This window comes from Electrona antarctica (genome assembly GCF_951216825.1).
Source record: "Electrona antarctica genome assembly, chromosome: 1".
Taxonomy (NCBI): Eukaryota; Metazoa; Chordata; class Actinopteri; order Myctophiformes; family Myctophidae; genus Electrona; species Electrona antarctica.
This window is the reverse complement of record NC_136806.1, coordinates 14,113,442-14,134,164: the sequence shown is the minus strand read 5'-3', so window position 1 is coordinate 14,134,164 and position 20,723 is coordinate 14,113,442. Positions and strand designations below refer to the sequence as shown.

Below are 20,723 nucleotides of genomic sequence, written 5' to 3'. Positions count from 1 at the left end.
CTCTCAATTACCTCTCAATCAAATAAAAAAAGATGTAATCCAAACTCCTCTCGTCAATTGTAAACGAACGGTAACATGAATGAAGTCTTCAAGCCTGACACATCAAATCAGAAATCAAATCAACAGCGCCTGACACAGGCATGCATTACCTCTCCATCAAATAAAGGAATATAATCCAAAGCTGCACAGCACACGACGAACGGCTCTCTTCTCTCGTGTAACATTTATAACTGAAATAAAGTCTTTGTGAGGCTTTGTGGAAAAAACACCACCCGACCATAACATGAACTCTTATTAATCGCAACCAAACAAGCCTGACACATGTAGGCATCCCAGGCTCTAGGTTATATTGAACGGATCGCGGACCAAAAGCAGACGCTTTTTGAGCAATAGACTATAAATGCAATCAGAGCTGCCTGGGAGAAATGCGAGGCCCTGTGCTTTATAATTATTACAAAAATACACATTTGATCACATTTCTATATATAAGGACAAACCTTATTAGAAAAATATTAATAGTATATGAAACCCTTTTGAAATGTGTATATAAGGTTACTATTGTCATTGCAGGTGCTGTCAAATAAGTAATTAGGCTATAGGCCTACCTCATGCCAGTCAGTTGCGCAAATATAGGTCAGATCAATTAGCAGAGCGGAGCAGCTTCTCACTCTGCAGCACAATGACCAGCGCTTCTTAAAGTTTACTTACTTTAATAATATGACATAGTGTTGGATCTGCAGACAAACAAACCTTGGATTATAATTATTGGATTATACTTATTTCTTTCTTCAAACGAAAGCACAAGCCACAAGGTAAGAAACTATATAATTATTCACTTTTCACAGCACCCAGGCAGGTGTTCTTAATCACGTTGCATTCCTATATCAAAGTAGCCTATACCACACTAACTTTGTGATCAACCTTCTTAATTTGCTTATTTTATTTGTAAAAAGCAACACTGTATTAATTTATTAAGACATGGCAGTATAATATTGGTGCAAAATGGAAATATGTAATGAGAGAGAGAGAGAGAGGGAGAGAGAGAGGTTCCATTTCAAAGGAAAAAAAGGCATCGCAGGCGCGACTTTGTGAGGCCCCATTCGCACAAAGCGGCTCTGTCTCGGAGTGCAATATTATAGTTACCGTACTTATATTAGTGCAGAAAAGAGACAATAAATCCAGCTTTGGAGAAGATGCGCGAAGGGGTTGTATAGTAGCATGCGGCAGGGAGTCGGGGATGGATAGAATCCTCTTCGCTACAGGTGCCGTGATAACGTGGCACATTATGTTTCCACCACGGTCGTCGACTTTTTTTGCATATTTTAAAATGTCACTTGTCACATGTCACTTTTGACTTATTTTTCTGCGTGGACGGCATGACTGTAGCTGCACTTGTTGACTTCCTCGTTAACACGTGAGAACGTAGCCATGCTTGCGCCATGCTTGCGCCTGGCTCGCGGACCAAAAGTGGCCGGCCCGCGGACCAAAAGCGGCCGCTATTCGATTTTTTATTTCAGGATCGATTCCTGTGCATATCGATCGATCGCCGATAAATCGATATTAATCGGTCCAAATGTTCTCGCACTTCGCTTTGTGCATCCTCTTTCCTACTAGGCGTCATCTTCCTCTTTGTCACTGCCACCATCATCATCACCACCATCCACCTTGGCGCCGGGGACCCAGAACCCTGCCTTGACGCATCTCTTCATGTGGGCCCGGGCCTCGGCCGGTTCCATTCTGCCGATCACCTCCTGTAACATGCGGACGTCTTTCCTATCAAAACACCTCTGCATCTCTTCCGGCAAGGACTCGAAAACCTCCAGGCGTTCCTCTTCCTTCTCCAGCTCTCTCTGCGCCTCGTCCATGGCCTTCCACGCGGGGCTCTTAGCGGCGCTGCGCACCTCCTCTTTGAAGCACTCCAGCTCGTCAGCGAAAGTGTCCAGTTGGCGCTGATCCGCGGCTTTCATCTTGGAAAAGAATCGACGGAAACAGGCGCGGGGGTCCACCTTCAAGGCTTTGGCCAGCCTCGAAATGAAGCGCATGACCACGGCCTGATGGGCCGTTTGCTCCAATGACTCGCGTTTCTTCAAGACTTCGAGGTCGACGCACATCATCATCAGGAGGTTAAAGGTCTCCGCACATAACAGGTGCGGGTTGTCGGAAAGGTACTCCTCGCTGTCGTCCCAGCTTCGCATCGCGGCAAAACGTTTGACATCCTTCTCGTACCTCTTCTCAAAGGACATAAACGTTTCGGTCTCCTCGCCGACGCTTTCCGTCTTGACGTCGTTGATGACCGCGATCTTGCTGAACCCGCCCCTGCAGAGCGTGTCCGCGTTCCACGGCGTCTTCTTCTCTTCCCGCCGATGCGCCGCCACCTTCTCCTCCCACTCCCGCTCCTCTCGTTTCAGCCTCTCGATGTCGTCCCGCGCCTTGCTCGACCCCGCGGCGAGCTCCCCCGCCTTCTCATGCGCGCGCGTCAACTCGTGCTTGGACTCGGCAAGGGCCTCCTCCAGCTCCGCGCCCTTCTTCCGAAACGCTTCCGTTCGCTCCACCCGCGCCTGGTGTCTCCATCTGAAGAGGCTGGCCGTGTTGACGTTGGGATGCGTGGCGTCCTCGTCGTCCGAGACCTCGATGTGGTCCCACACGCTGTAGTCTATTCTGGACATGATTCTAGCCAAGGCGCTAGCGGGGATTGTCGTCGTTCTGTTGGTCTGTTAGAAGTGTCAACTTGTTGCATTGACAGAAAACGGCCGTATGAAAAGTAACTCTGGTCTTCCTCAATTCAGCCAAAACTGCAGTTTTACACATTTCCTCGTTGAGGTTAATACGTCATCAATATGTCATCAACACGTCAGGACCGGTGGAGATACAGTAGAAGGAAGTGGTGCTCTGGATACAATATTCCCTAGGCAAGCTAATCATGTAGGAAAATAAATGACAATACTTCAAACGTGAAAGAACCATACTATTTTAGGGGTGCTAAAATAGCTGCTGTGCAGCTTTGGATTATATTCCTTTATTTGATGGAGAGGTAATGCATGCCTGTGTCAGGCGCTGTTGATTTTATTTCTGACATGTGTCAGGCTTGAAGAGTTCATTCATGTTACCGTTCGTTTACAATTGACAGAGGAGTTTGGATTATTTATATTTTGTATTTGATTGAGAGGTAATTGAGAGGCGCTGTTTAATAATTGTTAAATAAAAGACCAATCCAATATGCGCTCCTCTCTACTATTTGTATCTTCTGCAGCTATATCGCTGTTTTATTATAAGCCTAATTCATTGTGCGTCACTGCTCGCCTCGCGCCTCGCCTCGCACCTCCACCCCCCCAACACACCCCCCCCTTTCGCCAACCCCGCCTCGGGTATGGGCACTGATGACGCGGAGGAGGAAACACGCCGCCAGCACCCTATGACATAATGAAGGATGTCATAGGGTCTATTCACAGAGTTGACTAATGAAGGATGTCATAGGGTCTATTCACACAGAGTTGACTAATGAAGGATGTCATAGGGTCTATTCACAGAGTTGACTAATGAAGGATGTCATAGGGTCTATTCACACAGAGTTGACTAATGAAGGATGTCATAGGGTCTATTCACACACAGAGTTGACTAATGAAGGATGTCATAGGGTCTATTCACACAGAGTTGACCAATGAAGGATGTCATAGGGTCTATTCACACACAGTTGACTAATGAAGGATGTCATAGGGTCTATTCACACAGAGTTGACTAATGAAGGATGTCATAGGGTCTATTCACACAAAGCGCTCTATTGCTCTAGTCCACGTGGGGTCCTTGCTCTTACCCACAGTGGGGACACTAATGTCATGCCTCCTCATGGTGCTCTTACCCACAGTGGGGACTAATGTCATGCCTCCTCATGGTGCTCTTACCCACAGTGGGGACTAATGTCATGCCTCCTCATGGTGCTCTTACCCACAGTGGGGACTAATGTCATGCCTCCTCATGGTGCTCTTACCCGCAGTGGGGACACTAATGTCATGCCTCCTCATGGTGCTCTTACCCGCAGTGGGGACACTAATGTCATGCCTCCTCATGGTGCTCTTACCCGCAGTGGGGACACTAATGTCATGCCTCCTCATGGTGCTCTTACCCACAGTGGGGACACTAATGTCATGCCTCCTCATGGTGCTCTTACCCGCAGTGGGGACACTAATGTAATGCCTCCTCATGGTGCTCTTACCCGCAGTGGGGACTAATGTCATGCCTCCTCATGGTGCTCTTACCCGCAGTGGGGACTAATGTCATGCCTCCTCATGGTGCTCTTACCCGCAGTGGGGACACTAATGTCATGCCTCCTCATGGTGCTCTTACCCACAGTGAGGACTAATGTCATGCCTCCTCATGGTGCTCTTACCCGCAGTGGGGACACTAATGTCATGCCTCCTCATGGTGCTCTTACCCGCAGTGGGGACACTAATGTAATGCCTCCTCATGGTGCTCTTACCCAGTGGGGACACTAATGTAATGCCTCCTCATGGTGCTCTTACCCGCAGTGAGGACTAATGTCATGCCTCCTCATGGTGCTCTTACCCGCAGTGGGGACACTAATGTCATGCCTCCTCATGGTGCTCTTACCCGCAGTGGGGACACTAATGTAATGCCTCCTCATGGTGCTCTTACCCAGTGGGGACACTAATGTAATGCCTCCTCATGGTGCTCTTACCCGCAGTGAGGACTAATGTCATGCCTCCTCATGGTGCTCTTACCCGCAGTGGGGACACTAATGTAATGCCTCCTCATGGTGCTCTTACCCACAGTGGGGACTAATGTCATGCCTCCTCATGGTGCTCTTACCCGCAGTGGGGACACTAATGTAATGCCTCCTCATGGTGCTCTTACCCGCAGTGGGGACACTAATGTAATGCCTCCTCATGGTGCTCTTACCCGCAGTGGGGACTAATGTCATGCCTCCTCATGGTGCTCTTACCCGCAGTGGGGACACTAATGTCATGCCTCCTCATGGTGCTCTTACCCGCAGTGGGGACACTAATGTAATGCCTCCTCATGGTGCTCTTACCCGCAGTGGGGACTAATGTCATGCCTCCTCATGGTGCTCTTACCCGCAGTGGGGACATTTCCTGCTGGTCATGTAGACCCTCCAGAAGTTGTTTATCAGGCTGGCTTTCTTCTCAACCAGGTGTTTAGTCTGCAAGACGCACGCGCACGCACACGCACACGCACACACGCACACGCACACACGGACACACACGCACGCACGCACGCACACACGGACACACACACACGCACGCACACACACACACGTATAACTATACTTGAGCGCATCAACATTCAAGGACGGCAAGTGACATTCTTACAATTTTGTGCCATTTTTTGTGCACATAAAGACCGTGCGAGAGCGTGCACGTGTGGATTTCGGACGGTTTTAGGTAGATTACATCGGCCGTTAGCCAAACAAGCTAAAAGATGCTAAATTTTGCTACATTAAGCCCCCAATTACAGGGAATTAAACGATTACGTCAATTACGTCAGTGGCCATAAGGGATTTATTGATTCATCGCGTCAATTACGTCAAGGGCCATAAGGGGGTTAACGGTGGTTTGACATACAAGGTTTCCACCCGACTGACCGCCGTACTGACCGGGTTGCTGCTGCAGGCATCTTCTCGGCTGGACGTTGCGATGATGCTCTGTGTGAACTCCTCCAGAGCCTGACTGATCTCATTTCCGCTGGCCTTCTTGTTCACCTCCAGGAACTAACACACACAATCATGTTCTATTCATATTTGTAATGTGGTTATACAATATACATGTATGAGTAGAGGCCTCATCTAAGCCCTTTTTGGGCTTCTTGCCTCCTCCTGGCACTTTTTTTTCATATTGTATTGTCCAATTATGGATGGACGAGATATGACGACATTGAGGGCAATATATGTGATCTAGACATGTGCTCTCATCGGAGAGAAAGAAGGAACTGTCATAGTATCACATTCCATGGGGCAATAAACAGGCTGCATGCAGGGGGTGCTTGCAGCTACCTTCCTGCTAGAGAGGTTGTTTTACGACACCTACAGAGGAAGGGGGGCTGACTCACAAGGCACACACATATAATGGCAGGGGGGGCAATGTGTGACCAAGTACCACTTTAATCCTGTCATATGTGTATCAATATGTGTTCTAGAGTCCATATTTAGATATTGGGTTACCAAACACCTTTATAATAATATCGAAGAGTCTACCGGTTAAGCTGGTCATAGAGAGTGCCAGGCTTGCAGCACAAGGAGTGTGGTGCAAGTTAGCTGACAGGCAAGGGCTTAGAACAGCCTATCTCAGGCAGAGAAGGGGCCATTGGGCTTTTGATTGGCCGGGGAGGAGTGGCCCATCCAGGGCCTGCAGCTGTATCATGTGTGTAAGCTAGCAGGGAGGTAGATTAAAGGGAGACCATCGTGAGAGCAGGAAGGCGGGAGGCCAGTGGTGAGCATATAGAAATGTGTTTAATTGATATCATGTGTTGTGTTGTGTGATGTTAGATTATAACAATGTATGTATCTGTGCCTCTTGTTTGTCTCCCAGATTTAAAACCATAGCTACACCAGGTGATCATAGCTATAACATAGGTATAACCAGGTGAACATAGGTATAACATCGGTGAACATGGGTTGTAGACTACCAAAGGTGATATAGGTTGGTAGTGTTGAGCTAAATAGTAACAAGATCAACAGGGGCTGAACTCCTCAAAGACAGATAGAGAGGAACAGACTATTAGGCAAAGATCCAGAGTACTGTATCCACCTGTGTCATGGGGAGGGAGAAACAAACCAGTGTGTATGTTGTATGTGTTTGTATTGTATAATGAGCTAATAAACCTTATAAAAAGCATGTTGAGTTTGTAAGAGAAGCGATTATTGGAACATTTAGTTTAGCCTATGCGTGTTAATTCTTTAGTAAATCCCGTCTGCTGCTAGAGTCTGTCGGATACTCGGCTAATCTCCCGAAATCCGAACACATATTTTGTATACCGTTTTTATTTTGTGCCAAATAAATCACATTGAATCAAACGCTATCATGTTAGCATACTGTAAAGCACTGGTTCTCAGGACCAGGGGGTCCAAATGGACCCTCACGGTGAGAGTATATTAACGGTTTAGTACACTCACTCTCAAAGAGTGCACGAACAGACTCGTAACCATTCATTAAATGTGATCCGAGGCAAAAGTTTGAAATGATTGATTTAAAGTCATTTGGCCCAGCCCTTCTCCTCCTGAGTGGCCCACCTTGTTGAGGACAATCTCAGCCTGGTAGACGTCTTGCAGCGGAGCGCCATGATCAAACAGCTTCATCTGGCAGAGCAGTAGGTGGACGGCAGCCCGGGGACACGTCAACATGTGACAGGACAGACACGAGCCACGCACCAACAGGTAGAGTTTCTGATGGGAGAGGAGAGGAAAATAGATAGGGTTAGGGTTATTACCATACAAACGTCATTGGTGTTTATCATCTGGTTATAAACAGATGTCCCAGATGCGTGCGTGCGTGCGTGCGTGCGTGCGTGCGTGCGTGCGTGCGTGCGTGCGTGCGTGCGTGCGTGCGTGCGTGCGTGCGTGCGTGCGTGCGTGCGTGCGTGCGTGCGTGCGTGCGTGCGTGCGTGCGTGCGTGCGTGCGTGCGTGCGTGCGTGCGTGCGTGCGTGCGTGCGTGCGTGCGTGCGTGCGTGCGTGCGTGCGTGCGTGCGTGCGCTTACATCAAACAACAGTGGGTTGTATACAGGTAATGGTAACTCCACGTGGCCCAGATGTCCAGGACAGTTGTTGTAGTCCTGACAGCACGTTGAACACACCTGTACAGGAACACCATCACAGCACCATGAACTAAACAGACCATCTACAATGCATCTACTTTCACTGCACAACGCTGGGACTATAAATTCAATATATAGGCCAATTATTACACATGTGCGTTCCTCGGCCATGCACGTGTGCAGACAGCATTACATTCACAGAAAACCGCCCAAGGATAGAACCGCAGAATTTGATTAATTGCTGTTACTGCTACGTTTAATTGAAGAATTTCTTAATGACTATAAAGATCCCTAATTTCTTTTATCATTTCCACCTATGCCCAGGGCTCGACAGTGCGACTAGGTACTCACATTTGCTACTAAAAATAGCACCGTACAAGTTTTTAAATTCAATTTGTAGCACCGGTGCGACTACAGAATTTGACCATTCAATCGTGATAAAGAAGGCTCCGATACAGCAAGTGCACATTCTATAGTCGCGGTTCTATTATGCCCAACATAACATTTTGCGTCACCTCTTTGCTGTCGGCAGGACCCAAGGCCAGGTCGTACAGGCCGTTAGCCGCTACGTTCCCAACGCCGTCCAGGAACCTGAAGTTAGTGATCAGCTTCACACTCAGCTTTCTGTTCAGGAAACAACACAGAAAAGCAATGATTGATACACATGTGCTGGTATATGGATGGATTAGCTTTGTTTGATCAATAACCCATTTAGGCCTGACGTCGAAATTAAAAAAGGATCTTCAAAATCATGACAGTTTTCTGAAAAACCTTATGTTTCTGTATCAGTGGTGCTCAATATTTTATGTCAAGGACCCCAAAAATGATATGTAATATGCCTCCGCCCCCCATCTGAAAAGCAAAGATTTGAGTTAAAATGCTACACTCTGTAATAATATATATTCAGATTTGATTTGAAGATTTGAGGCACATTTTCACGATTGTTCTAAAATAGCAGAGCTAAAAGTTCATGAGCTATGAGCTTGTAGATCTGCTATTTTTCAATAACTTAAAACACTAAAAGGGGTTCCCGCCCAAAATGGTATAATATAGATGATTTTATTTTTGTACATCCGGATACCCCGCCCAGGACTGGTTTCAGACCCGCCTCCTCAGGAGACTTGGCTCAGATCTGAACCCATTTGATTTGGCTTTACTAGGAAGCCGTTGCGAAACGTGCGACCGCATGCCCTCGCTGATGTCGACCCCAGGAAGGGTTCGAACCCACAATCTTCCGCATGAAAGGCATATGCTCTAACCACTACACTATCAATATTAGTGGAGAGAAAGTCTTTTGAGATCTGTGGGGTGGGAAAAATACAAATACTAATCTAAACTTTTGTTTTCTACTATGAGATGCCCAAAATAGGGACGCCAGGTTGAAATGGTGGTTGAAATGTTTAGACTTTGCCTCCGGAAATGGGAAATGAGTGAGCACAAAATATGGATCTAGTGAATAAAGAATAATAAATAATTCATAACTTATTGTGTAATAATAATTGAATTTGTCACCTTGATTATTTGCCAGATTACTATAGTTAACCTGCCAAGTTGACACTACAATCTCAACATTATTGACTCATCACTTGGATCTCCATATATGGACTGGACCAATACCAACATCATCGGCTGAATCTCCATAATAGCGCTGACTGACTACACATCTACGTCTGACATCACGTACTGTATATGACCTCATCACCCAGGTTCTACATATATGGACCTGAAACCCACTGACATCAACCGGATCTCCATACATGGAAACTGACGACACATCACTGTCAGCAGGATAACCGAGTATAAACGGAGCTACACTAGTCTGAGAGACGCAAACCAACGCATGCAGGTACATACGATGATCTCAAATCCCCAGAACCTCCTACTGACAAGACAAGACACAGGACACAGGACACAGGGCACAGGGCACAGGGCACAGGACACAGACCTCTTCAAGACTACTTTCAAGACCTTTGACCTTCAGAAGAGGATCAGGATCAAGAACACTTCAACTCAACCCATACGAGCAAATTGGTATCTCCTACACTCCACTCAAGGTATGACTTTACAACCCAGATACCTTACTCTAAAGCCCTAACCACACCAAAGGGTCGAGACGGAGTGATATGTCTTGTTGCACGTCGTTGACGCACGTCGTCCCAGGGGATTCAACGCATGGAATTCAACAGCCCCAAACCACACCAAAGGGTCACCACCATGCAACTCCTTGCAACCGTTTGGACCCAAGGAGTTGCATTGCGTGACCCTTTGGTGTGCTCAGGGCTTTAGACCATCTATCCAATTACACGTGTTAAAAAACATCCCGGTTTAAGTTCTAATCGGACACCACTGAGGCGGGTCCTAATCCTAACCTTTTGGATCTAATAGGCAATTCACACTGAGAGGGACTGAATCCGTTTCATTGGAACCGTTTCCGAATACGGTTGCCTGGTCCCCGATGGCCATGATTCACATTGCCCGAGATTCAACAGCGCACCCGGGTACACTTGCATAACACACTTTGATCCTCCAGATGGTGGTGTGCTTGATGACTGGTGCGCACGGACACTGACCATCAACTCTGCGACATTGTCTCCAATAAATCCAGACACACTGCATTGCATTGCCTCTTTTGGCTCTTTGCCGTTATACTATACGTCACTGTCAGCCTGCCTGCTATTCACTGTGTCAGTCAGTTCTGTTCTCCAGTGTCGTGTTTGATATTAGTTTAATGGATTCTACTTTAGCATTATTATTATTTTGTTTTACTTTGGAAACTATGCCAAGCAAAGCCCACGTGTAGTCCAAGATCAGCACGTACTGCGGTGCTGCGTGTATAGCAGATTCAACATAGCTCACAACGCGTCGCGCTGCGACACGTTGTGAGCTTGTAGATCGGCGACGGGCGGCGTTGAGAAATGAGCTGGTGTTACGCTTCGTGCAGCGTCTGTGTTTTTTTTTGTTGACGCTTGGCTCATCGACTAGAGATCATGTCACGTTCTTAAAAAAAAACAGTCCACTTCCTTCTTTAGGTACGCATACATTCACATTGGAATGATCCGTAACCGAATACACTTCAACAGTCCAGAGACCCGCCCCTCATGCGGTCTCTGGGACGTTTGGGCGATCCGCTCCCGGGAACGGTACGCATCATTCACACTACCACAAAATTAGCCAAGTGGTCCCGAGTCCGAACCCGGGACCATAGTGTGAATTGCCCCTAAGTCTACATGAAGTACCCCTTAGAAGACTTGTCTCCTTGGGGAGACAATTTTGTATTGAAGAACTGAATGATGATATATGATGCATATGTATAAAATGTATTGTCTACCCCGGCAATGACAATAAAAAACAATAAGTTAAAAAAAAAAAAAAGAATAGACTTAGATAGCATTTTATACAGACTTATAGCATGTTACGTAGACAGCACTAGAATTAGTATAGTATGTATAGTTTATATATAGTTTCATTACATAGATATTCCACTGTTACGTTCTTACGCAACAGTTACGCTGTATGTTTCATGATAACTACTTTTATGTGATGTATTCCTTGCTTTTTGTTATTGCTTAAATGTAAGTCGCTCTGGATTAAGAGCGTCTGCTAAATGCCTAAATTGTAAATTGGATAAGAGTCATGTCCTTTAGTAGTATATGTTACAAAAAAGTAATGCTTATGGGCTGTTGTCACAAAATCCCAAGGCACACCTGTCACTAATGAAATGAAGTCACATAGGGCCTACTACATGTATCACACGCATCAGCATGGTATTTTTCAACATGAAACAAGTTTCAACATACATTTGAGTGCATACATACAGTACAGCCTAAAATGTTAGGGAAGTGCCCCATCTTGTGACAAAACACATGTACTACACACAAACACTTCCCTGCTCCAACACTGTATGTTTTTTTGATTGATTGAAGAATTTATTAACAGTTTGCAGAATTACAGTACATTTCAAGCACAAACTCAATACAAAGGCTGTTAACTGTGAGTGGACGACCCAATTAAGCATTACACTTGTTTCCAACAGGGTCCACCATGTTCAAATCATCAAAACATTTAGAGACGTACAAATAGACACTTCTATAGACAGAACAGGAATTCATCAAAAAAGAATTCATCAAAAAGGAGGTAAAAAGGGAAAAGAAATATATACAGTGAGGGGAAAAAAAGGGGGGGGCGGGGGGGGGGGGGGTTTAAGTAATAGCAGTTAAATGTTGTGCATTGAACGTGTCACCATGCAGTTTCAACCAATTGTACATTATGCAGGTGTTTTAATAGAAGCATAATTGACATTAAAACGGAGGTTTGGTCTGACAAGTGAATTCTGGTATGTTGTCGCACAGTAGTGTCCTCTGTTGCATACGAACTGTGTAGCAACTAAGCAAGTTTTGGACACAGTAGCCTATATAGTGAAATAGATCATAATAAAAATAATAATTAATTGTGTATTGTAGCCTATACTGTATGTTGATATATAGTCACACTGTCACAAGCAGGACATGTCTGGACTTGTCTGTTGTTGTCAGAGAGAGACAGACCTGACACACCGTTTGGAATGAAATCCTCTGCGCCACAAAATCACACATATACAATACATGTGCATTTTGCACATTAATATTCATTGACCAAGCACGCGCACATGCTGTTTTGAAACTGTAGTAGTAGAATAATGTGATCACGTGTGTGTTGTTTATTAGCATTTGAAGCTAACTAGTCTAACTCAAACTCACCTAATCTCCTGGGGGGTGTACATGCCGAACGACATGCCCTCCATGCGCCTCCACGGCACCTCCTTACCGAACAGCATTGTTGTTGTTGTTGTTGTCCAAAACAAGAATACTAATAATAATGTTTTTAGGATTTATTCATAATAATGTATCATAGACAGTTGAGAGAAAACAAACAAGTCCCACACTCTGTCTGAAGTCAGTCCACGCCACCACCACGCACACACGTGGGTTCAGTTCAGTGAGCGCTCGCGCAGAGATACTTTTAGCCGATCTACAAGCCCACATGGTGTCACATCTACGGCCATCTACAACGCTCCGTGGGCTTGTAGATCGGCTAAAGTTCACCGTCGTACGGGCGAGGCATAAATCAGACCGTACCACTGTGCTCAAGTCAACGGGGCGGGGGAGGGGGGCCGGGGGGGGGTTGATAGAACGTCTGAAAAATGATTATTCAACAATGCACATATATAAATAATATGTCAATGTAATTGTGTTTAATTACATTAGTTGATATTACCCGGAAACAATAATTAAAGCCCCCGTAAAACGGATTTAATCGTTGAAAATGTAACGTTCAAGTCCCCCCCCTCCCCCAGGCTACTTGGTTGAGTCCTCCCAGAGTGCCTCGGTGCTGTTGGATCCAACATGGCGGCAGCAGGAGGCAGGCATGTAGGACACTACCTGTACAACAACAGCAGGATCCTACGACTTAACAACCTCCAACTGAGGTAGGACACTCGTTATTACACGATTATATTTATTATTATTATATGTTCTGTTGAGGTTTGAATAGGAAATAAAATGCTGCCTTATTGGGGCACTGTTGTGTGTTGTGTGTTTCTGACAGCAAGCATCCTCTGTCTGACAGGAGGTCATACAATAAATGATATACATTTTGTTTGTGTCACAAAACTGCTTAAGCTTAACAGAAGAAGGGGGGGGGGGAGTCTCACTGCCTTTCTTGCTCCTTAATAAGCAGAATACATTTTCAGGTTGGTCAACTGTGTGTGTGTGTGTGTGTGTGTGTGTGTGTGTGTGTGTGTGTGTGTGTGTGTGTGTGTGTGTGTGTGTATACATTGATTGATTGTGTGTGTGCACGCACACACACAATCAATGTATTTATTGTCTATAGGAGCTTTGTTTGGAGTCCTGCCACGAGACAACAGACTGCCACAGCCAAAACAGGTAAACATACAGTGTATTGTTACAGCCTCCAAACTAAATATGCAAAAGTAATAAGTGGCTCAAATTGGAGACCTCAACATAAAGAAAGACAGAGTGAACAAGTTACGGTAACGGTTTTTATTAACCAATTTTCCCCACAGAAGGCAATTCAAATGAATCGTTGCTTTATTGGCAACGTTTCGGCCAAAGACCTTCTTCAGGCATCTGTGACCGAAACGTTGCCAATAAACTGGACCTGGTCATTACACTGCCAATATCCATGTGATCAAAACAATCAAATGATGTCGTCCAAACCGATCATTTTGATTCTGATTCAAATGATTGTGTGATGATTGAGTGAAGCCAGCTGTGGTTCTGCTTTCACAGAGTCCACCGACACCGTCGTCCTTCCCAGGAAGAAAACATGGTATGTGTGTGTGTGTGTGTGTGTGTGTGTGTGTGTGTGTGTGTGTGTGTGTGTGTGTGTGTGTGTGTGTGTGTGTGTGTGTGTGTGTGTGTGTGTGTGTGTGTGTGTGTGTGTGTGTGTGTGTGTGTGTGCATTTTACTCTCTCAATAGTTGCATTATTGTTAAACATCTGCATTACTTCATTTACAAGAAGTCTCTACAAAGTTAGAGAATGTAGAAGAATTGTTATTTTGATCAGCGTTTGCCTGTTGTCTCTCTCCTATGGTACAACATCAATACAGCATGGAATGGTGGACAAAATATTCTCCAATGACAACAAAATGTTCCAAGCCTTGGGTCTGAGAGGCTAAATGCCATCATCTAATGTAGCTCTGGTCCATTGCTCTAATGCGTTGCATTTAGAGCTATATGTTACTCTCGACTTCCGCCGCTCGCATGAATGCAGACCAGCCTCTCGTCTTTAGCGTAAATAAAAAGAACGTTTTTGCTACTCACCAAAACAAAGGCGGGTTGTGTCATTAGAAAGCCTACTTTCCTTAGTGGGAGCACTCTGAGCCCCCCAACGCACGTATAAACGGTACTTTTTGGCCAAAAGGGTGATTTTGTTTCCACCGGGAAAAAAATACTTTTAGTTACTCCACTGCGCCTTCTACTGATATTGCCCAGAGAATTGCCTAAAAGAAATCCCTTTCTGGCCAAAAAGTACCGTTTATACGTGTGGTGGGGGTCTCAGAGTGCTTCCACTAAGGAAAGTAGGCTTTCTAATGACACAACCCGCCTTTGTTTTGGTGAGTAGCAAAAACGTTATTTTTATTTACGCTAAAGACGAGAGGCTGGTCTGCATTCATGCGAGCGGCGGAAGTCGAGAGTAACATACAGCTCCAGCTACAGTAACATAGCTCTAAATGCAACGCATTCGAGCTATGGACCAGAGCTACATCAAATGGTGGTCCGTGGCTCAAATGCCCAATAAATAATGAAAAGGGTTGAAAAACACTGCTCTAGCGTGATGCCAAAAAATGACATTCATGACGATGGCAGAGAATAATAATGGTGTTATTATTATTTGTATCGTGGTCCACTCCACACCTGACTGATGTTTTAATTTAATTCAACAGGAGCAAGGAGGCTGTTCTGCAAGCACTGGCCTCTACTGTCAGCCTGGTATGTCTGTCTGTCTGTCTGTCTGTCTGTCTGTCTGTCTGTCTGTCTGTCTGTTCATTCACCTGTCTGTAATGTATGGTTTTGTCTCAACATAGAAAATGTGGGCGACATTGTTTTTTTTGTTTTGTTTATTTATCTCTCTTTTATATTCTATAAAATACTTATCAAATATCTTTATCGAATACTTATATTTTATACTCTCTTTCTAAGATGATGGGCCATTTCAGGAATGGCATTGATTTAAAACATTTTAAAACATTTTCAAGAATACAAATGTAAATTGCAAGATGTAAAATCTGTTCAATTGCATCTACTGGGAACACGCTACCCTCTCTCATTTCGGTGTCATTTTTGGTGCTAAAAACTGTATAGCCCCCCCCCCCCTGTCAGGTGTAAAGGAGCAACTTGGACACTCAGGCATGAAGGAAGCATGAGTTCAAGTCCGTTGCTCTCCCCATGTCCCCGATATATGGGGACTAGGTTGGCGGAGGGTGTGTAGAGCCCAGGATCACATTAGATAATTGACACAGGGGTGAAAAATGGGTTACAAAATTGTGGGATAAATATTATAGACAAAAAAACTGTATATTTATGATGCTGATTTGAGTGTGTGTGTGTGTGTGTGTCAGGCTAATGTCTCTCCTCTACTCTAGGACCATACAGCGTATCCATACCAGTTCCAGGATGACCAATACCTCTCCCCAAGGACAAACGCAGAGTTTGTATGTCAAACAACATCTGTCTGTCTGTCTAGATGTCATTTTGTGTAGATACTACTATAGCTACTGTGTCTATTCTGTTGCCTTAGTGTTGTTTTTGGCAGCAAATCTTGATTTTAGTTTTAGTCATAGCCTCTTTCATTTAGTCACATTTTAGTCACCTGGAATGTTTTAGTGTTAGTCTAGTTTTAGTCGACTAAATATCATAAGATTTTAGTCAACTAAATCTGCAGTTGATTTAGTTGAACAAAATGTATTTTGGCGGGCCTTGATGCCGTCGTAACAAGCCCGCTGCGACGCGTCGTGGGCTTGTAGATCGTTGTAGATCGTTTGTTTTCTTTTAGTTTCCTGTTAGTTTTCGCCAGTGGAAAAAGGTAGTCAACGGACATTTCTTGTCTTCGTTTTAGTCGACGAAATCAACACAGCTTCTGTCTATGAGGGATTAGGATCAACATACAAGGTACAAGTCTACCGTATCCACTGTCAGTCACATCTTCTGTCTGTCTCCTTCTATTCTGCAGAAGCTGTATTCTCTATCTCAGGAGTCCGGCAAAGCTGCCGCCAAGTACTTTATCAACACCAATCCAAAGTTCTTCACCAAAGACTTTGCTGAACCCCACATACCGGTGAGAGAGAGAGAGAGAGAGAATGCTCACATTTACAGTTAGATTATTTTCAGCCGACCTATATGATTTGGACGATGTTACGCATGTTACGCCAATCATACACAGGGGGGGGCGCCATTCTGCAAAGATGAACATTTAGGCATAATCGTATTATTACTGCCTACAATGTCGGGTGGAAACCTGACTATGTCCAAAACTATACAAGCTCAAAACGCGTCACTTCATGCCTCCCCCTTTTAGCTTGTAGATCTGTTCTTTTCTATGCTTTTGTGTGACGCTGTAGTATAATCATTTTGACCGTTAATTCACAAAAAACACTAAAAGTTAGAACATGTATAAGAGCTAGCTTTCTGTTCCGACAGCGATGATATATTACCTTGGTGTGTGTGCGTGTGTGCGTGCGTGTGCGTGTGTGTGCGTGTGCGTGCAGTGTCTGATGCCAGACACGGTGTCCCTGCGTCTTGACGAGGTGAGCGAGGAGGCGTTGAAGGAGAGGATCAGCCTGAGGAAAGTCACAGCCGCCGTCGACCTGTACGATCAGCTACTGCAAGCTGGTAAATGGTGCATTCATATAGCTGCTTTTATCCAAAGCGCTTCACGTAGATTGTGCATTACATTCACCCATTCACACACACACATTCATACACCGATGTCGGAGGAAACCATGCAAGGCACCAACCTGCACATCGAGAGCAATTAGGGGTTTGGACACGTCTTGCTCAAGGACACTTCGACACTAACTCTGGGGGAACCCGGGATCGAACTGGGAACCTCACAGTTCCCATCCGGCTGTTCTACCGGCCACTCTACCCCTGAGCCACTGCCGCCCTAGCCTGGCTAGAGGCTCAATTGTACGCCCATTTCCTACACCAGAGAACTGGTGTGGCCAATCGGGACACGGTATGCAATATGGGCGGGCTTTGGTACAGTGACGTTCAATGCTTTAGACCTTTGACTGACAGTAGCTCTGACCAATTGCGTCAAAGAGAAAATGTTTGAACCCGCCCCCCGGGAAACAAGATCCATACACAGCATCTCCAGACTCAAATACCACACGACAGTGTGATTTGAGTATTCATTCTTATTAGCCAGGCTACTGCCGCCCCGCTAAGTATTCATTCTTATTAGCCAGGCTACTGCCGCCCCGCTAAGTATTCATTCTTATTAGCCAGGCTACTGCCGCCCCGCTAAGTATTCATTCTTATTAGCCAGGCTACTGCCGCCCCGCTAAGTATTCAAGTTGTCAGTCGGCACGACTTGATTTCAGTCGGTTGGATTCCATGAAAACCAGCTTGTCTTAACAACAGTTCTAGTGCCGGGAATTGTTTGATCCAGTGTTGCGCCGCTGCGTAATATGACAGACCCGCTATTTGTTTTATGAACCTAAATCGCATCGCATTAAAAATAATAAAAAAAAGTCCGCCTCTGCCGTGGAGCAGGGGGAGAGAGCGTCATGTTATGACGACGAAACCGGAAATCGATACTTATGCTGGGCTGCTAGGGCTTCTGGGAAATTGAGCCCAATGCAAGTGGATGGGGGGCTTGTTTGGACTACAACTTGCTCTGCGCTCTGGTTTCGTTTCGCATTGTCATGGCCGCTGGCTCGTTTCATCATAACAAGACGACGGACCATTTCTTACCCGATTTTCACGGAACAAACGCCGAAATACTTCAGCGTATGCTCCAAAGGTAATAAAACAATCCAGGCAGCGTAGGACATTTGATTAAAAGGCGGGTTCCGCGTGATGTGGCGTCAAACTGTTAAATAATACAGGCTAAATAACTAATGACCGAAAATAGCCAATCTACAAGTTCACGACAACACGTCGGCGTGGTCAGACTAGCAATGGAATTAATTGAATTTGAGTGCAGCGCTGGCCTAAAGGTTAGAGGAGCCAGTTTGTAACCGAAAGGTTCCGGGTTTCAGAAGTGAAGCTACAGGGAGAAGTGTGTCCCCCCCCCCCCCCCCCCCCCCGTGGCTGACAGTATAAAGGCCTGTGAAATTGTCGCTACGTGTCCCACACCCATCATGCTTTATTACATGTAAAACACTCACACACACACACACACACACACATGCACGTGTGCGCCCGCAAATACGTGTCATGAAGCTGTTGTCCCTCCAACCCAAATCTCCAGGAACGGCGATCTCCTTGGAGACGACCCATGACCTGCTGGACCTGGTGTGTCTCCACGGCGACAGAGACCCCATGCAGGAGGGCGGACAACCTGAGACGGAGGAAACGGTGAGATGCCCCCCCCCCCCCCCCCCCCCCCCGGGGGGGGCCTTAGATGTGCCATTTTTCGGCGTTAGGCTTTCCCGTTAAAAATGCCAAAACATTTGTAAGAAAGGCATTCGTAAAATCGTTGTCCTAAAACATAAATGTACTCGCTATAGTAATAGAAACGTGTGTGTGTGTGTGTGTGTGTGTGTGTGTGTGTGTGTGTGTGTGTGTGTGTGTGTGTGTGTGTGTGTGTGTGTGTGTGTGTGTGTGTGTGTGTGTGTGTGTGTGTGTGTGTGTGTGTGTGTGTGTGTGTGTGTGTGTGTGTGTGTGTGTGTGTGTGTGTGTGTGTGTGTGTGTGTGTGTGTGTGTGTGTGTGTGTGTGTGTGTCCGCGTCCGCGTCCGCGTCCGCGTCCGTCCAGGCCCAGGAGGAGGCGCCGAGGAGAAGAGGAGGCCCCATCAGGCCGCGTCCGGGCCCCTCAGAGCCTCTGCCGTGGAAGGAGAACGACAACAACGCAGAGAGGATCTTCAACCTGCTGCCAGAGAGAGACACAGCATGTTACTCTGCTTTGATCAGAGGCATGGTGAAGGTAGGAGAGAGAGACATTCTGGGCGGGAACCCCTTTTGGTGTTCTAAGCATTTTGTTATACTTTTGCTATTGTAAAATAGCAGATCTACAAGCTCATAGCGCAGCACCGAGTGCCGCGCTACGAGCTTGTATAGGTCTGCTTTGGTTCCTAGTTCCAACTTCACAATGTTTACTAGATCACAGCAGCGTGCGTCATTTACGGTACTCATTGTACATGCGCTTCAAAGCTTACAGGACATACGGTAATGAATCGAGAATTATATACCGGTATATCTTTCTTTTCTACACGTGTCTTTCATATAATGACCAAGGACGTTGCACAGTGTTTTATTGTCCCAAAGGGAGATCCAGGAATTCTCTCCGATTCTATGTTTGGCTATTTCGTTAGTTTTAGTTATCTATAATAACCTTGGCGTCTGTCTGTCTGTCTGTCTGTCTGTCTGTCTGTCTGTCTGTCTGTCTGTCTGTCTGTCTGTCTGTCTGTCTGTCTGTCTGTCTGTCTGTCTGTCTGTCTGTCTGTCTGTCTGTCTGTCTGTCTGTCTGTCTGTCTGTCTGTCTGTCTGTCTGTCTGTCTGTGTCTCTCTCTCTCTCTCTCTCTCTCTCTCTCTCTCTCTCTCTCCTCTCTCTCTCTCTCTCTCTCTCTCTCTCTCTCTCTCTCTCTCTCTCTCTCTCTCTCCCCAGCATGGAGCCTATGTGAAGGCATTCAACATCTACACAGATATGCTCAACAACAGACGGACCGGTAAGTAGGCCTACTTAAGTTGTCAGGGTGGTTAGGTTAGTGGTACAATTAGGCAGCGCTTGAGGACTTGACCGAAAGTAGAAATTGTAACTTTACCCATTTAGTTTAGACCTGAGGACGATTCTAAAAAATAGCATCTAAATACTGACTTTATGTTTCTTTGTCAGTGGTTCAAAAACATTTCCATATCAAGGACCCCCAAAAATATATGTAATTGGCTGCCAACCCCCCTTCTGAAAATATGTTGTTCCAGGGTCCCCCCAGAAGCAAAGATTTTAGTTAAAAACACTCACTCTGAAAGAATATATATTCAAATATTTGCAACACATTTTCAAGATTTTTCAAAAATAGCAGACCGAGTGCTACGCTATGAGCTTGTAGATCTGCTATTTTTCCAATAGCTAAAGTATAACATAATGCTATAAACACCAAATGGGGTTCACGTCTAGAATGGGTTAATAAAGTTGCAATCCAGAAAACAAAAACAAACGTATTTTAAATGAATAAAACGTTACTGTATTATATTGTCTCCTCTCCTCTCCAGGTGATG

The 20,723-nt window shown here is 45.5% G+C and overlaps 3 protein-coding genes across 3 annotated transcripts in view; 1 reads left to right on the top strand and 2 right to left on the bottom strand.

Annotated features, from left to right (window-relative positions):
* polr1a (RNA polymerase I subunit A) overlaps positions 1–12,719 on the bottom strand; it is a 93,949-nt gene extending 81,230 nt beyond the window's left edge. The window contains exons 1-6 of the mRNA XM_079513505.1: positions 12,520–12,719; positions 8,299–8,407; positions 7,727–7,822; positions 7,262–7,414; positions 5,630–5,743; positions 5,091–5,176 (exon numbers count right to left, since the gene is read on the bottom strand). Of these exons, the coding sequence (XP_079369631.1) occupies positions 5,091–5,176; positions 5,630–5,743; positions 7,262–7,414; positions 7,727–7,822; positions 8,299–8,407; positions 12,520–12,596 (635 nt within the window). The 5' untranslated portion in view covers positions 12,597–12,719. The remainder of the gene's footprint in view (positions 1–5,090; positions 5,177–5,629; positions 5,744–7,261; positions 7,415–7,726; positions 7,823–8,298; positions 8,408–12,519) is intronic.
* On the bottom strand, positions 1,611–2,666 carry LOC306926597 (hsp90 co-chaperone Cdc37-like; the record flags this gene model as incomplete). The annotated part of the gene is made up of 1 exon (XM_079505947.1): positions 1,611–2,666. One exon carries the CDS (start codon positions 2,664–2,666, stop codon positions 1,611–1,613), a length of 1,056 nt encoding a protein of 351 aa, XP_079362073.1.
* A 390-nt stretch (positions 12,720–13,109) lies between the features above and the next one.
* Positions 13,110–20,723, top strand: part of ptcd3 (pentatricopeptide repeat domain 3) — a 28,280-nt gene continuing 20,666 nt past the window's right edge. Inside the window, exons 1-11 of the mRNA XM_079515162.1 lie at positions 13,110–13,247; positions 13,652–13,704; positions 14,071–14,110; positions 15,229–15,274; positions 15,928–15,996; positions 16,515–16,619; positions 17,050–17,173; positions 18,759–18,865; positions 19,264–19,431; positions 20,113–20,173; positions 20,718–20,723. The exon at positions 20,718–20,723 is cut by the window's right edge and continues 77 nt beyond it. Coding sequence (XP_079371288.1) covers positions 13,165–13,247; positions 13,652–13,704; positions 14,071–14,110; positions 15,229–15,274; positions 15,928–15,996; positions 16,515–16,619; positions 17,050–17,173; positions 18,759–18,865; positions 19,264–19,431; positions 20,113–20,173; positions 20,718–20,723 — 862 coding nt within the window. The 5' untranslated portion in view covers positions 13,110–13,164. The remainder of the gene's footprint in view (positions 13,248–13,651; positions 13,705–14,070; positions 14,111–15,228; positions 15,275–15,927; positions 15,997–16,514; positions 16,620–17,049; positions 17,174–18,758; positions 18,866–19,263; positions 19,432–20,112; positions 20,174–20,717) is intronic.